This window comes from Pseudorasbora parva, chromosome 6 (genome assembly GCF_024679245.1).
Source record: "Pseudorasbora parva isolate DD20220531a chromosome 6, ASM2467924v1, whole genome shotgun sequence".
NCBI lineage: Eukaryota > Metazoa > Chordata > Actinopteri > Cypriniformes > Gobionidae > Pseudorasbora > Pseudorasbora parva.
Window position 1 is genome coordinate 234,293 of NC_090177.1, and position 18,196 is coordinate 252,488.

Sequence of the window (18,196 nt, forward strand, 5' to 3'; positions counted from 1 at the left end):
GTGTATTTTGATTTTATAATTTCAACCACACATGCCAAAATAATGACATTTGTCTGTGGTGTGACAAAACGCAGAACATATATTTAACTTTACTAGCCGCGACAAGAAAACTATCCATAATCACATCCAGCCTTCGTTTACTCACTCTCCTGAGGTGGGGCCAAAGCGGAGGGGCTTCTAGCGTGTGGTTTATATGACTGATATTAAATCTGTAGTATAAATGATCGTTAAATTAGATTATAATGGCTGTTGTTGTGAGGGCAGTTTACAAACATTCGAACCGCACTGGGTTTCAGTCCCGCCAATCAGCTGCGGCGTCCTCGGTGGGCGCGTTCGCTGATTGGACGCAAGCTGAACCAATCAGGCGGCGAGTCCCGCCTGCCGTGCGTTATGTGCGTCACGCACACACTCAGCACAGAGATCACGTGGGACACACAGTACAGAGGAGAGGCGCGAGCTGGTCTGCAGAGCGAATTAACAAAAGGTTTGGATACTAAAACTATTATTTAAATCGATTTATTTTCGCGTTTAAACTACTAATGTCCGACAGTGCCGCGATGTTCGCTCGACACAGCGAGCGCGGTTTAAAAGGGTTTTTTTCCGGGGCGTTTTTTGCGAGAGTCCGCGCGCGCTCGCGTCGTGTGCCGTAACCGGAGCGCGCACGCAGTTAAAGTGTTTTAACGGGAGATTCGGTGCTTTAACGGCGTCCCGCGCTCCGGTTCCCGCGTGCATCGCGTTCATCTCGCGCTCACGGATGATATAACGCGTTTGGGTGGAGGAGGGGTGCGCGGAGGGAATTAGGCGGGAAAGAAAATGGAGGAATCTTTGTTAGACAAAAGCCTCCGTTAACAACAAAAGTGCCGTAAAACACTTAAACCCGCACGATTTACGGCAGAACTGACCCGCGCGCGCATGCATTTCGACGCAACTCGTTTTAATGTGCGTGCGTTTCTCTTTGTGTTGTGTGTTTGGGTCGTTTATTGCTTTATTTCGCATATCAGTCTCAAAGCTCATGTGTAGTGGTGTGAAACCCATGCTGAGAGGAGTTCTGGCTTTAAACGCGCGCATTAACTCTTACTCTAAACGGCGTGTGTGTGTAAATAAAGCATGTTTTAAAGTAAATATGATGTAACTTATCGTATATCAGTTAAACAATGTTATTTTTATTTTAAAAAAACATGCTATTTTTATGAAATAAGCCAGTTAACTCCGCCCCTTTTCAGCCAGATCTAATACGCATTTTAATGTGACGCGACGCGTATTCCTGTGTGAACCGCACTTCATGCAATGCGTTAGCAGCGCTTAATCATTATATTTGAGTTATTAATTTCTGTGTTTTGTATTTCTTTTGTGTAATGGTGTAAAACCCATGCTTAGATTAGTTCTGGCTTTAAATGCACGCATTAACTCTTACACTAAACGGTGTGTGTGTATAGCATGTTTTTAAAGTAAATATTATTTAACTTATTGTATACCAGTTAAATAATATTATTTGAACTTAAAATGTTTATTTATTATATAAACCAACTTACTCCGCCCCTTTTAAGCCTGTACTAATACGCATTTCAGTGCAACTTATTTTAATTTAACGCAACGTGCATTTCTTTGTGAACTTCATCTTCATGCAATGCGTTTTCAGCGCTTAATCATTATATTTGAGTTATTAGTTGCACTGAAGTTGAACTGAAATGCATGCATTGATTAGTTTGAGCTTAAAATGGGCCTTAAGATGAGCTTGTTTTTAAAGTTAGTAACATTACTGAATTTAGGATATAATTGCATCATATCCAGGGCTGCACAATTAATCAAATTTGTAATCGAGATTACAATTACGGATGTCTCAATTATGTAATCGTTCAATAAAATGTAATCGCAAAAGTCAATTTGTGTGCTTAATGTGTTTTTTTGTTGTTGTTATCTTTAAGTGGTGGATTTAACGATTATCACAATTTACATTGAATGCAGTTTTAACGAGCGCTTTATAACAGTTTGAAGCAGCTGCGTGCCTATTGTTACATCAAAAGAAACCCGCTGAAAACGGTCCATTGGTTTGGTTTCTTTAGATTAAAACAAAACAAAAAAGGTAAAATATGCATGGTATTGTTATACCTAAAATAAACAAGAGGAGAACTTCAGGCAGAACTAATATTTATGCGTTTCAGTGGAACTTTTCATTTAACACTACGTGTATTTCTTTGCATCATGCAATGCGTTTTCAAAGATTAATCGTTATATTTGAGTCGTTAATTACATTAAAAACTAAAATAAGTTGCACTGAAGTGCATCCACAGATTAGTTCTGGCTTAAAATGGGCGGATTTAACTGGTTTATATAATAAATAGCATGTTTTTGAAGTAACATTATTAACTTATAATGTCAGATATCAGTCATATTGTTTATTTACTCTGAAAATATGCCATAGGCCTATATAATAAACGTTTCACCGTGGTAAACTAACAGTTAAATCTGTGCCTTTAAGCCACAGTGACTAATTTATGCATGTTTACAATTTTTAATACTACTATTGTAAGTATTTGAACTCAATCTGCTATATTCACTCTTTCCCCGCCAAATACAGAATTTCCCCTTATTTATGAGTACGCTTCCCGGCGGAAAACTGCTTTTTCTGTGTTTTTACTGTCGGATGCTATTCCGCATCTGAATGAGTAATGCTTCTCCTGATCAAAACACAGGCGAAGACGACGCAGAAACAAGCGATCGTATGCATGTGAAATAGCGCTCCTCATAGAAATCAAAGCTATCTAAAGTTCCTGATTGAGATGTGGAGCAGGACTGAAGCATTAGCGGTGTTGACGGACTCCATCTGTGTTTGATCCTCTCTGATCTGGAGTCAGTCTTTCACAGACACCTGATTTTCTCAGCTTTTGTTCAAAATGTGGCTTTTTTATGAGACTTACCCATATTCAAGCGTTGATAGAAAAGCAATGCATGAAGCGAGAATAAAACAGGTTTGTTTGTTTAAAAGAAGAGGCTCAGCTCTTTTAATACATGCATGCTCAGATCTTCTATGGGCTATTACATTTATGTGAAAATTGTCAAAAACCCTTGGTGGTGGCTGGCAATTTTTTTTTTTTTTTTTTTAAACGCTGGCGGAGAAAGGGTTAATATTGGCTGAGTGGCATTATGAGCGCTTGTTTTCCACTAACGCTGTTGTTTTGCTTCATTAGATCAGCCATGGTGAAAGGAGACGTGAATAAGCCCAAGGGAAAGACGTCAGCGTACGCGTACTTCGTGCAGACGTGCCGTGACGAACACAAGCGCAAGAGTCCTGAAGTTCCCGTCAACTTCTCAGAGTTCTCCAAGAAATGCTCAATGAGATGGAAGGTGAGATCAACCAATGACTCGCTCGACTGCCGAACGACTCGCTGAAGGACTCGCTCGACCGCCCAATGACTCTCCTTTGATTGACTCGCTCGACCACCCAGTGACTCGCCGAATGACTCGCTCGACCGCACAATGACTCGCTCGACTGCCAAACCACTCGCCGAATAACTCGCTCGACCGCCCAATAACTCGCTCGGCTGCCGAACGACTCGCTGAAGAACTCGCCGAATGACTTGACCGATCAAGGACTCGCTCGACTGCCGAAGGACTCCCAGAATGACTCGCTCGGCCGCCGAAGGACTCGCTGAATGACTTGCTCAACCGTTGAATGACTCGCTCGACCGCCTATGGACTCGCTCGACTGCCGAAGGACTCACGGAATGACTCGCTCGGCCGCCGAGCGACTCGCCGAATGACTCGCTCGGCCGCCTATGGACTCGCTCGACTGCCGAAGGACTCACGGAATGACTCGCTCGGCCGCCGAAGGACTCGCTGAATGACTTGCTCAACCGTTGAATGACTCGCTCGACCACCTATGGACTCGCTCGACTGCCGAAGGACTCACGGAATGACTCGCTCGGCCGCCGAGCGACTCGCCGAATGACTCGCTCGGCCGCCTATGGACTCGCTCGACTGCCGAAGGACTCCCAGAATGACTCGCTCGGCCGCCGAAGGACTCGCTGAATGACTTGCTCAACCGTTGAATGACTCGCTCGACCGCCTATGGACTCGCTCGACTGCCGAAGGACTCACGGAATGACTCGCTCGACTGCCGAAGGACTCACGGAATGACTCGCTCGGCCGCCGAGCGATTCGCCGAATGACTCGCTTGACTGCCAGAGGACTTGCCGAATGACTCTCGGCCATGAATGTCTCGTTCGACTGCCCAAGGACTCGCCAAATGACTTGCTCGACCGCCCAAGGAGTCGCCATTGAATGACTCGCTCGACTGCCCAAGGACTCCCCTTTGATTGACCCGCTCGACCGCTGAGCGACTCGCTCGACCGCTGAATGACTCGCTCGACTGCCCAAGGACTCCCCTTTGATTGACCCGCTCGACCGCTGAGCGACTCGCTCGACCGCTGAATGACTCGGTCGACTGCCCAAGGACTCGCCCAATGACTCGCTCGACCGCTGAACGACTCGCTCGACCGCTGAACGACTCGCTCGACTGCCCAATGACTCGCTCGACTGCCCAATGACTCGCTCGACCGCCCAATGACTCGCTCGACCGCTGAACGACTCGCTCAACCGCCCAAGGAGTCGCCATTGATTGACCCGCTCGACCGCTGAGCGACTCGCTCGACCGCTCAATGGGCCTCATTCATGAAACACGAGCAGAACAAATGTGTGTAAATTGTTCGTAAAGCCACTCTGACGTAAATTTTCGGATTCACGAAAATGTTTGTATTTTTTAAATGTAAGTTGGTACGAAAGAAATTTACACCTGCTCCCTACCACGAGTAAATGGTGCGTAAAACATTTAACGGTCTGTTCTAATTTAGGGAAACTGATGACATTGCATTTTAATGCAGTATGTAGGGAAGGCCTACCATATTTCAAGAGTTGATTTGCCCCGTCTTTATTGTTTTGTTTGTACTGTTTAACGTTAGGCAATAGGCAGCGCTTGTCACTGTCGTTTTTTTACCAGGCCGTCCAATCACAGTGGAGGAGGGGCGGGACAAAAACTACCCCGACCAATCATCCCACTTGTACACCAACTGAACAACAATAATAGAGACGATAGGCCGTGTGTTTTTAGCCAGCTGAAAAGGCCTCGCTGTGAGCGGTTGAGAGCGGTTTTGGCAGGCAGCGGGTTTATTTCTTCAGTTGAGACTCTTTGCTTATGATATGGAAAATCCGCGGACGGGTTACTAACTTCACAGGTAGTTTGTGTCTGTATTGATTCTATATAAAATTGCAGATACAATGTAAAGTATTTGCTTTGGCTCTTGTTTTAAATCATTTTGTTCTGTTATTATTGCTTGTTGTCATCTGATGACGACACGCAGAATGTGGCGGTTGGTCTGTTGTATTTGCCCCGCCCCTCCTCCCCTGTGATTGGACGGCTGAGTGAAGAGTGACAGTGACGAGCGCTGCGTTTTCCTCAAAGTTGAACATTCTTCAACTATCGGCGATCAGTTAAAAAAGCTGAGCGCTCAGCGTTCTAAATAAGCGGCGCTCTCATTGAAAATGCCAACCAGCAGCGTGAAAAACCGCTTTGGTGGACACACGGCCCTACTGCTTTTTATTGCATTTCTAAATTCAGAAATATTCTTTAGAATGAGATACTAGTAGTAACACATTACTGCCCTTGCTTTCAAGCGCCACCAGCTGGCCGTTTCCAGAAGAGCACCAGGTGTTCAGCTGGCTAAAACATGCTTTGGTGGACACACGATAATTTAATATTTATTGTTAGTCATATTAGTCTCTTCAACATTTATGCAAAATCCTGGAGCCAAACCTGAGAAAGTCCAGAAGAGTCCACAGCATTTCTGGTCACGTCATCCGCTGTTGTAACTCATGGGCGGGGATTATGCTAATTACGAATGAGCGTGCACGCGCTTCTTATTTACACATGTTTGGAATTCACTAATATGCACACGTTTAACTAACGAATCTGTGGTATATGAAGCGTTTGTGAATCTGGAGGAGAGTTTTCGTAAAGGTCCATTTTATGCGCAAATTGCACAGAATTTGCTCATATATTTACGAAAGTTTCATGAATGAGGCCCATTGACTCGCTGAAGGACTCGCCGAACGACTCATTCGGCCGCGGAACGACTCGCCAACGATAGCTCGATTGCTCAATGACTCGCCTTTGAATGACTCGCTCGACTGCTCAATGACTCGCTGAACCGTTTGTTCTGCTCCGCAGGCGCTGACGGCTTCCGACAAGACCCGGTTTGAGGACATGGCCAAAGTGGATAAAGTTCGCTATGACAAGGAGATGAAGGGCTACGTTCCGCCTAAGGGCGTGGGCAAGACGGGCAGGAAGAAGAAGGACCCGAATGCCCCCAAACGGCCACCGTACGTCCTGCGCTGAACCAGTCGCTCTCGCACTGCTTACGTATCGTATCGCTAACGTATCGCATTGCTAACGGCTTTTCTCTGCAGGTCCGCCTTTTTCGTGTTCTGCGCGGAGTACCGGCCGACGGTGAAGAGTGAGAACCCCGGCCTGTCCATTGGGGAAACGGCCAAGAAGCTGGGAGAGCTGTGGTCCAAACAGAGCGTCAAAGACCGCGTGCCGTTCGAGCAGAAGGCCGCCAAGCTGCGCGAGAAATACGAGAAGGTGAGAAGTTACACCAGTCATAAAATACCATTTCATTTATTAATGTAATCACCGTATATCAACCTTTATTCTCTGGTTCTACTTACCTACGTCCTTTTTATTTATTTCAATTTTATTGGGTTCGGCTTAACTGCGATTTACTGCGTAAAGCGTAACTGGTTTAATCCGGACGTAAAGCGTAACTGGTTTAATCCGGACGTGAAGCGTAACTGGTTTAATCCGGACGTAAAGCGTAACTGGTTTAATCCGGACGTGAAGCGTAACTGGTTTAATCCGGACGTGAAGCGTAACTGGTTTAATCCGGACGTAAAGCGTAACTGGTTTAATCCGGACGTAAAGCGTAACTGGTTTAATCCGGACGTGAAGCGTAACTGGTTTAATCCGGACGTAAAGCGTGGCCGGTTTAATCCGGACGTAAAGCGTAACTGGTTTAATCCGGACGTGAAGCGTAACTGGTTTAATCCGGACGTGAAGCGTAACTGGTTTAATCCGGACGTGAAGCGTAACTGGTTTAATCCGGACGTGAAGCGTAACTGGTTTAATCCGGACGTGAAGCGTAACTGGTTTAATCCGGACGTGAAGCGTAACTGGTTTAATCCGGACGTAAAGCGTAACTGGTTTAATCCGGACGTAAAGCGTAACTGGTTTAATCCGGGCGTAAAGCGTGGCCGGTTTAATCCGGGCGTAAAGCGTAACTGGTTTAATCCGGGCGTAAAGCGTGGCCGGTTTAATCCGGGCGTAAAGCGTGGCCGGTTTAATCCGGGCGTAAAGCGTGGCCGGTTTAATCCGGGCGTAAAGCGTGGCCGGTTTAATCCGGGCGTAAAGCGTGGCCGGTTTAATCCGGGCGTAAAGCGTGGCCGGTGACGTAAATTTTCGGATTCACGAAAATGTTTGTATTTTTTAAATGTAAGTTGGTACGAAAGAAATTTACACCTGCTCCCTACCACGAGTAAATGGTGCGTAAAACATTTAACAGTCTGTTCTAATTTAGGGAAACTGATGACATTGCATTTTAATGCAGTATGTAGGGAAGGCCTACCATATTTCAAGAGTTGATTTGCCCCGTCTTTATTGTTTTGTTTGTACTGTTTAACGTTAGGCAATAGGCAGCGCAGACGTTTAATCCGGACGTGAAGCGTAACTGGTTTAATCCGGACGTGAAGCGTAACTGGTTTAATCCGGACGTGAAGCGTAACTGGTTTAATCCGGACGTGAAGCGTAACTGGTTTAATCCGGACGTGAAGCGTAACTGGTTTAATCCGGACGTAAAGCGTAACTGGTTTAATCCGGACGTAAAGCGTAACTGGTTTAATCCGGGCGTAAAGCGTGGCCGGTTTAATCCGGGCGTAAAGCGTGGCCGGTTTAATCCGGGCGTAAAGCGTGGCCGGTTTAATCCGGGCGTAAAGCGTGGCCGGTTTAATCCGGGCGTAAAGCGTGGCCGGTTTAATCCGGGCGTAAAGCGTGGCCGGTTTAATCCGGACGTAAAGCGTGGCCGGTTTAATCCGGACGTGAAGCGTGGCCGGTTTAATCCGGACGTGAAGCGTAACTGGTTTAATCCGGACGTAAAGCGTAACTGGTTTAATCCGGACGTAAAGCGTAACTGGTTTAATCCGGGCGTAAAGCGTGGCCGGTTTAATCCGGGCGTAAAGCGTGGCCGGTTTAATCCGGGCGTAAAGCGTAACAGGTTTAATCCGGGCGTAAAGCGTGGCCGGTTTAATCCGGGCGTAAAGCGTGGCCGGTTTAATCCGGGCGTAAAGCGTGGCAGGTTTAATCCGGACGTAAAGCGTGGCCGGTTTAATCCGGACGTAAAGCGTAACAGGTTTAATCCGGACGTGAAGCGTAACTGGTTTAATCCGGACGTGAAGCGTAACTGGTTTAATCCGGACGTGAAGCGTAACTGGTTTAATCCGGACGTGAAGCGTAACTGGTTTAATCCGGACGTGAAGCGTAACTGGTTTAATCCGGACGTGAAGCGTAACTGGTTTAATCCGGACGTGAAGCGTAACTGGTTTAATCCGGGCGTAAAGCGTGGCCGGTTTAATCCGGGCGTAAAGCGTGGCAGGTTTAATCCGGACGTAAAGCGTGGCCGGTTTAATCCGGACGTAAAGCGTAACAGGTTTAATCCGGACGTAAAGCGTGGCCGGTTTAATCCGGACGTAAAGCGTAACAGGTTTAATCCGGGCGTAAAGCGTAACTGGTTTAATCCGGACGTAAAGCGTGGCCGGTTTAATCCGGACGTAAAGCGTAACTGGTTTAATCCGGACGTAAAGCGTAACTGGTTTAATCCGGACGTAAAGCGTAACTGGTTTAATCCGGACGTAAAGCGTAACTGGTTTAATCCGGACGTAAAGCGTAACTGGTTTAATCCGGACGTAAAGCGTAACTGGTTTAATCCGGACGTAAAGCGTAACTGGTTTAATCCGGACGTAAAGCGTAACTGGTTTAATCCGGACGTAAAGCGTGGCCGGTTTAATCCGGGCGTAAAGCGTGGCAGGTTTAATCCGGACGTAAAGCGTGGCCGGTTTAATCCGGACGTAAAGCGTAACAGGTTTAATCCGGACGTAAAGCATGTCCGGTTTAATCCGGGCGTAAAGCGTGGCCGGTTTAATCCGGGCGTAAAGCGTGGCCGGTTTAATCCGGGCGTAAAGCGTGGCCGGTTTAATCCGGGCGTAAAGCGTGGCCGGTTTAATCCGGACGTAAAGCGTGGCCGGTTTAATCCGGACGTGAAGCGTGGCCGGTTTAATCCGGACGTGAAGCGTAACTGGTTTAATCCGGACGTAAAGCGTAACTGGTTTAATCCGGACGTAAAGCGTAACTGGTTTAATCCGGGCGTAAAGCGTGGCCGGTTTAATCCGGGCGTAAAGCGTGGCCGGTTTAATCCGGGCGTAAAGCGTAACAGGTTTAATCCGGGCGTAAAGCGTGGCCGGTTTAATCCGGGCGTAAAGCGTGGCCGGTTTAATCCGGACGTAAAGCGTAACTGGTTTAATCCGGACGTAAAGCGTAACTGGTTTAATCCGGACGTAAAGCGTAACTGGTTTAATCCGGACGTAAAGCGTAACTGGTTTAATCCGGACGTAAAGCGTAACTGGTTTAATCCGGACGTAAAGCGTAACTGGTTTAATCCGGACGTAAAGCGTGGCCGGTTTAATCCGGGCGTAAAGCGTGGCAGGTTTAATCCGGACGTAAAGCGTGGCCGGTTTAATCCGGACGTAAAGCGTAACAGGTTTAATCCGGACGTAAAGCATGTCCGGTTTAATCCGGACGTAAAGCGTAACAGGTTTAATCCGGGCGTAAAGCGTAACAGGTTTAATCCGGGCGTAAAGCGTAACAGGTTTAATCCGGGCGTAAAGCGTAACTGGTTTAATCCGGACGTAAAGCGTAACTGGTTTAATCCGGGCGTAAAGCGTAACTGGTTTAATCCGGGCGTAAAGCGTAACTGGTTTAATCCGGACGTAAAGCGTAACTGGTTTAATCCGGGCGTAAAGCGTAACTGGTTTAATCCGGACGTAAAGCGTAACTGGTTTAATCCGGACGTAAAGCGTAACTGGTTTAATCCGAGGCGTAAAGCGTGGCCGGTTTAATCCGGGCGTAAAGCGTGGCCGGTTTAATCCGGGCGTAAAGCGTGGCCGGTTTAATCCGGGCGTAAAGCGTGGCCGGTTTAATCCGGGCGTAAAGCGTGGCCGGTTTAATCCGGGCGTAAAGCGTGGCCGGTTTAATCCGGGCGTAAAGCGTGGCCGGTTTAATCCGGGCGTAAAGCGTGGCCGGTTTAATCCGGGCGTAAAGCGTGGCCGGTTTAATCCGGGGCGTAAAGCGTAACAGGTTTAATCCGGCCGTAAAGCATGTCCGGTTTAATCCGGGCGTAAAGCGTGGCCGGTTTAATCCGGGCGTAAAGCGTAACAGGTTTAATCCGGGCGTAAAGCGTGGCCGGTTTAATCCGGGGCGTAAAGCGTGGCCGGTTTAATCCGGGCGTAAAGCGTAACAGGTTTAATCCGGGCGTAAAGCGTGGCCGGTTTAATCTGGGCGTAAAGCGTAACAGGTTTAATCCGGGCGTAAAGCGTGGCCGGTTTAATCCGGGCGTAAAGCGTAACAGGTTTAATCCGGGCGTAAAGCGTGGCCGGTTTAATCTGGGCGTAAAGCGTAACAGGTTTAATCCGGGCGTAAAGCGTGGCCGGTTTAATCCGGGGCGTAAAGCGTAACAGGTTTAATCCGGCCGTAAAGCATGTCCGGTTTAATCCGGGCGTAAAGCGTGGCCGGTTTAATCCGGGCGTAAAGCGTAACAGGTTTAATCCGGGCGTAAAGCGTGGCCGGTTTAATCCGGGCGTAAAGCGTAACAGGTTTAATCCGGGCGTAAAGCGTAACAGGTTTAATCCGGGCGTAAAGCGTAACAGGTTTAATCCGGGCGTAAAGCGTAACAGGTTTAATCCGGGCGTAAAGCGTAACAGGTTTAATCCGGGCGTAAAGCGTAACAGGTTTAATCCGGGCGTAAAGCGTGGCCGGTTTAATCCGGACGTAAAGCGTGGCCGGTTTAATCCGGACGTAAAGCGTGGCCGGTTTAATCCGGACGTAAAGCATGTCTGGTTTAATCCGGGCGTAAAGCGTAACAGGTTTAATCCGGACGTAAAGCGTAACTGGTTTAATACGGGGCGTAAAGCGTAACAGGTTTAATCCGGACGTAAAGCGTAACAGGTTTAATCCGGCCGTAAAAGCGTGGCCGGTTTAATCTGGGCGTAAAGCGTAACAGGTTTAATCCGGCCGTAAAAGCGTGGCCGGTTTAATCTGGGCGTAAAGCGTAACAGGTTTAATCCGGCCGTAAAAGCGTGGCCGGTTTAATCTGGGCGTAAAGCGTGTCCGGTTTAAGCGTGTTCCTGCCACGCTTTACGCCCAGATTAAACCGGCCACGCTTTACGCCCAGATTAAACCGGCCACGCTTTACGCCCAGATTAAACCGGCCACGCTTTACGCCCAGATTAAACCAAAACATGTACACGTTTAGCAGTGGAATCCTATAATTTGTATAAAGTACTTTTTAAATATTTTTATATATATAAAGTAGATATTGCATTGATATATATCAAAATTAGGTTGCATTTAAATGCATTCAATGATTCGGGATTACATTTTTGTATTAATATATAGCATGTTTATTTTGTTTTTTAAATATTTGGCGTAAAGTGTGTATTCAAAATATTTATCTTGTGAATTATGTTGGATATGATGCAGTATAATGTTTGTTTAATGATGTGGGTGTGTCTAGTGTCTGACCTCTCTGTGATTGGCAGGATGTGGCGTCGTACCGCGCAGGGGGCGGAGTTTCTAAAAAGGCTCCGGGTCGACCGACGGGCTCGGCTAAGAAAGTTCAACCTGAGGCTGATGATGATGACGATGATGATGAAGAAGAGGAGGATGAGGAAGATGAAGATGAGGAGGATGATGATGATGATGAGTAGTAGTGTGGTGAAGAAGAGGAGGATGAAGAGTAGAGTGTGTTTGTGTGTAATGCAGCATCACTGCTGGGGTTTATTTTGTGTTTTTCCATCATGTACATGTTTAACGACTCGAGCAATAACGCAAGTGATTTCTTCTTAGATTTCGTTTTATTTTTGTACACGTCTAGCGGTGGATCCTAAAATGTGTAGAAGTGCTTTTTTTATAATAAATTTTTAAAGACTTTGACGGTTTGTGTTCTCTGTTCTTGATTAAAGGTGCCCTAGAATGAGTTGAATCAATATGTTAAATTGTTCTCTGATATCTACATAGAGGGTGTGTGGCTTATTTAAGGGCAAACATCGTCCAGAATCAGTTTTACGGGTCCATTTACAGCACTATGAATTGTTCCTAGGATGTAATGCTCTGTTTTTGCCTTATTTGGAAGGGTCATGAATATTAATGTTGAGCTCTGCTCTGATTGGCTTATTTCAGCAGCTCACAGCAGTTCAGCGAAGCGGCTCGTGAGTCCTGACAGAACACAGACCGACTGAACGACACTTTAAGCAGAACATCTCAAATGGAGACGGAGATATTGCAGCTTACTTGTTTAGTGGTGTTTTCAGGTCATCCGCGCACAAGAAAGAGCTCGGGTTCATGCGGTTGCCAGATTTCAGTAATTGAAAACCCCCAAACAGAGCTTTTCTTTGAAAAGAAACCCGTATGCATCCGGTGTTATACCTAAACAGGTCCAATCTGGCAACCATATACACAAGCTCTCTCTTGTGCGCCAGTGACCTGAAAATACCAATAAACAAGTAAGCTGCATTTGATCAATCTCCATTTGAGACGTTCTGCTTAAAGTGTGCATCAGTCTACATTTTAGACTTGTCGTCTTTCGTCAGCGATATTGCACGTTTATATAACGTTAGTCACAATGTAGGCTAACGTTGCGCAGTGACTGTGATGTAGCCTAATCTGAAATACAAATAGGCAAAAACATCAGAGGAAACACCATACTTCAGTTCTCAAGAATATAAATATAGAACTTATATTTTTACTAAATGAATAGCCTTGTCAAATGACTGTCGTTTTAACTTATATGGTGGAGAAGGTGACGTTTGCTAGAAGGATCGAGTGAACAATCTGTAAGCAACGTCTCTACGGTTGTATTTTGTAATATAAAGTAATATTCCCCTTTGTCGTCAGACACACTATTTAGTTTGGTATTGTTACTGTACTAGCATCAGGGATGTAGTGGAGGCTAAACGCCGTTTACGCACCTCCCAAAATTTGGAAATACCGTTTATCCACCTCTAAATTGAGTTTATCCACCGGTTCCTAAGACATTTTAAATTATGTCGTTTTAGTTTCATATTGTTCATGTTCACTGGTTGTTTGTTGTTCAGTTAGACGAAGTCTTTCATATTGCGCTGCAACTGTCAGTGAGAGTAGTGGGAAGTTCGGATCATTTTACTGACTCGGATCTTTGAGTCTCGTTCAGCCAAATGAACCAATCTTTACTCTTTCCGTCTCTATGGGACTGACAGGAAGAACAAAAGGCTCGGATCTCACCGGTCGATTCAGGATCAGAACGATCAGAACCCATATGTTGCGTAATGCGCACGCGCGGTCAACACAAAATGAACGAATCACTGTCTGAGTCAACTCGGTAGTCCCGAGTCATATTAGAGATTCGTTCAAAATGAACAAATCATTTATGAACGACACACAACCAAGATTCAAAAAAGGATCCGGCAATTTTCAAAATGACATAATTGTCCATTTGTAGTACATTTAATCAGCTTGTGACACTTTTCAATCACTTCAGGTGGACAAAGAGGCACTCTGGACATTGTGATATTAATTATTCACAGGCGGCTGGTTTAATGTAGAGAGCGTGTCGAAACCCTGTCATAAAGCTGTAAGGATGGTGTGTTTGGTGTTCAAATGGAAAAATTTTGGTTTTATTGTTTTTATAGTTTAGCAAAATCGTCTGTTAATGTCGGCAGCCATTAGGCTACACTTGTGGAAACTACAGTCCAGCTTATATTGTCTTTCTGTTAATTACAGAAACAGAGTTTTCTTTAAATTAAAATATGTGGCACCAAATTCATCCTTCTGTCGTTGATCTGCACCCGCCTCGTTAGCAATTGGCAAAAACTAATCGACAACTATTTTGATAATCGATTAGTCGGCTTGAGTAATTTAAGACAAAAGTAACATTCTTTGATTTCAGCTTGTTTAATGTGAATATTTTCTCATATGTGCTCGTATTAGCCACCTCGTATTAGTACGAGTTGCCGTGAGATCGGGCTGCATACACCGGTCGGCAGTGACCCACCTCACCCTGACCACGATGCGGTCACCCAGAATATACTTTACCCACCTCTTTTTTTACCACTACACCTCTGACTAGCATCTCGCGTTATCCAGACAATGCGGTCTCTGAGAAACGTTCAGTTTAATCAGAAATGGTTTAATCCGTCAGTAAGAGGATAAACCGCGGCTCACTGCAGGAATACAGGCGGCCCTTTCTTCAGTTTAAGACGCTGAGCGAAGCTGAAATGGGCCGAACAAACCAACGATCTTGAGTTAAATTGCTGTAGTAACGGATTATAATAAACCTCACCCATGACACATGAACAGTCCTCCCGTCCCCGGCACAGCCGGAACATGACGCGCGTCACGAGAGCCGGTGGCGGTCCTCGAGTTTCGTTTGTTTATAGTTCCAATAATTCGGCTTCCGCCTGACAATGATTCAAATAAATCACGAAATCAGTCGAGATTACATTACAAGTAAACAATAAATGTGTTTGAAAAATACAAATAATTAATCAAAAAATTGATTTAAATGATAACTTCAGGCTAAACATTATGACCGGTGAATAACACTGATGATCTCTCCTGTTAGTGGGTGGGGTATATTCGGCAGCAAGTGAACATTTCCTCCTCAGAGTTGGTGTGTGTGTGTGTGTGAAGCAGGAGAAATGGGCAAGCGTGAGGATTCGAATAAAGGATGACAAAGATGTCCAGCCGGATAAACGGACGCAAGAGTGACATTGTGTTTATTCTCACATCAAGCGGTACACACACACACACACACTCACAGATAATATTCATATAGAGAGCAGTGTGTGGGTTCAGAGTTATTGCCATGGCCGTCTGTGAGATTATACCATCAGTAATACTGCAGATAAAGATTCACAAAGACTCAAATCAGGCTTTGGTCAATCTGAATTATGAGATTAAAACTGCTCCTGATTTACACGTTTGAGCTCATCATTATGACTTTTCCAACCATCATTATGACATGTAATTATTACAACATTCTGTCACAATTATTTTCATCACATATCATCCTAATTTCACCTTTGTATACCAATATGAACTCAGTTGAATTGCAACGTTTTGTCATAATTATGAATTTTTTAACTGATTATTTTGAGTTATGATTAATCAAAATGATGAGATTAAGTCAAAATTATAATTATTTTATCATAATTATGACAAACTTGTATGACTTTTAAGTGATAATTTCAATTTTTTGTGATTTATGATCATTTTGACACTTTTGACTCATAATTTCCATTTTTTTTACATAATTATGACAATTTTCTGACTTTTTAAGTGATAATTTCATCTTTTTATGTAATTTATGATTTTTAAGGGACCATTTTAACTTTTCATCTCATAATTAATACTTATTATATCATAATTTTAACGTTTTGTCATAATAATAATTTTGTTAAGTGATAATTTGACTTTACGACTTTTGTTGTGTCAAAATTACGAATTACAAAAGCATGATTTGTTCCTTATGTTCCGGAAATGAGCTTCCATATTAATTATTATTGTTGAATCTTTTTAAGACACGAATAGGTTATACAGTATTACATTATTATGGTAATATAACTATACAAATTGTATATTGCATTAATAAAATAATGTCTGTTGTAATAACATTGAGGTGTTCTGCACTGAGAATATCTTCATGAAAATAAAACATGTAATCCAAAATACTCATTACTGTAATTTGGAGAAATCATGTGACTATTAACCCACATCAGAGAACCATGGACATGCAAATGTGTGGTAAAATTACTCTAAGGTGGATTAAAAGTTTAGAAAAAAGAATAAATAGCATAATTTGAGAGTTTCTGAGATTTATATTTCATTTGTACTTTACGACAACTTTCTAAATTCTCATCAGTGTAAATGTTTAATTGACATAAACAACAATGTCACAGTGCAAAAACTGACTGTCCATGAATTATCCCAAGAAGTAGAATATAATTATGTGAACCGCCACAGCCAATCAGAACACAGAATGCCACGTGGGCGGGGCTAAATGTCAAAACACACCAGAACTCAAAACATCTGGTGTTCTGGTCATCGGATACCACGACAAAAACAAGAAAATATCCACCACGTTAATAAAGAAAACTCATGGCAGTGAATTAAAAAAAGAACATTTATCTCGCAAAACAAAGGCGAAGCACGTTACGCGTGATCCGGCCCATATTAGGCACGCAAACCAGTGATACTGACCAGTGTGTACGGAAATATTCTCATAAAATCTAAATCAACAAATTGTGATAGTGTCCGTATCGCACATAATATAAACTCACAATTATCAGAAAAAGTCATAATTGTGATGTAAAAAGTCACAGTTACAGTTAAAAAAAATGTATTTAGTTGGCAGAAAAAAACTATTGTAAGATTTAAACGTACAATTCTGTGAAAAGATTTATAATCGTGCCATAAAAAGTTGCAATTACTTTTATTTATTTTTTTGTGTGGAAGAAAAAAATGAAGTGTAAAATCTAAACTCAGAAATCAGCAAAAATATATATATATATATATAATATATATATTATATATATAAAAAGATAAAAAGTCACAATTGAGTTTTGTTTTTTTATTCCGTGGGCAGAAGAGAATTTGCGAGAAATAATCTCAAAATGTGGTTAAAAATATCATAATTGTGAGATTTAAAAAAAATTGCAATTGCTTTTTTTATTCCGAGGTGTAAAAATACAAATTTTTCAACATAAACTAAGATAAAAAGTCGCAATTACTTTTAAATTCTTCTCTCTAGATATAAACTTAAAATTATGCAAAAAAAAAAGTATAATTCTGAGATAAAAGGTCGCAATTAACTTAATTTTTTTTATTCCAAGGTGGCCCGAAAAAAATGAATTGTGAAATATAAACGCAGAATTTTGCAAAAAAGGTCATAATTGTGAGATAAAAAGTCGCAATTACTTTTAAATTCTTCTCTCTAGATATAAACTTAAAATTATGCAAAAAAAAAAGTATAATTCTGAGATAAAAGGTCGCAATTAACTTAATTTTTTTTATTCCAAGGTGGCCCGAAAAAAATGAATTGTGAAATATAAACGCAGAATTTTGCAAAAAAGGTCATAATTGTGAGATAAAAAGTCGCAATTACTTTTAAATTCTTCTCTCTAGATATAAACTTAAAATTATGCAAAAAAAAAAGTATAATTCTGAGATAAAAGGTCGCAATTAACTTAATTTTTTTTATTCCAAGGTGGCCCGAAAAAAATGAATTGTGAAATATAAACGCAGAATTTTGCAAAAAAGGTCATAATTGTGAGATAAAAAGTCGCAATTACTTTTAAAAAATAATAATTCCGAGGCCGAGAAAAAGTAATTGCGAGATATAAACTCAATTTTGTGAAAATATCATCATTGCGAGATTTAAAAACAAATTATAATAATAAATAAATACAAAATAAAAATATCGCAATTATTTATTTTTTTATTCCGAGGTGTAAAAAATACAAATTGTATGATATAAACTCAGAATTCGGTCATAATTATGAGATAAAAAGTCACAATTACTTTTTAATTCTTCTATTCCGTGGAGGCACAAAACTGAATCGTAAGATAAAACCTTAAAATTATGCGGAAAAAATACTAATTGCAAGATAAAAAGTCTCAATTATGTTTGATTTTTTTTATTTCAAGGTGGCCCGATAAAATTCATCGTGAAATAAACTCAGAATTCTGGAAAAACTAATCATGATTGTGAGATAAAAAATTGCAATTACTTAAAAATGTGTTTTAATATATATATATATATATATATATATATATATATATATT

General features: G+C 42.8%; 1 protein-coding gene across 1 annotated transcript; it reads left to right on the top strand.

The window, feature by feature from the left end:
* Nucleotides 1–227: 227 nt before the first annotated feature.
* Nucleotides 228–12,310, top strand: hmgb2b (high mobility group box 2b). The gene is made up of 5 exons (XM_067445307.1): nucleotides 228–484; nucleotides 3,189–3,345; nucleotides 6,224–6,375; nucleotides 6,463–6,637; nucleotides 11,917–12,310. The coding sequence occupies exons 1-5, from the start codon at nucleotides 243–245 to the stop codon at nucleotides 12,082–12,084; spliced, it is 894 nt and encodes a 297-aa protein (XP_067301408.1). The 5' UTR covers nucleotides 228–242; the 3' UTR covers nucleotides 12,085–12,310.
* Nucleotides 12,311–18,196: the final 5,886 nt, after the last annotated feature.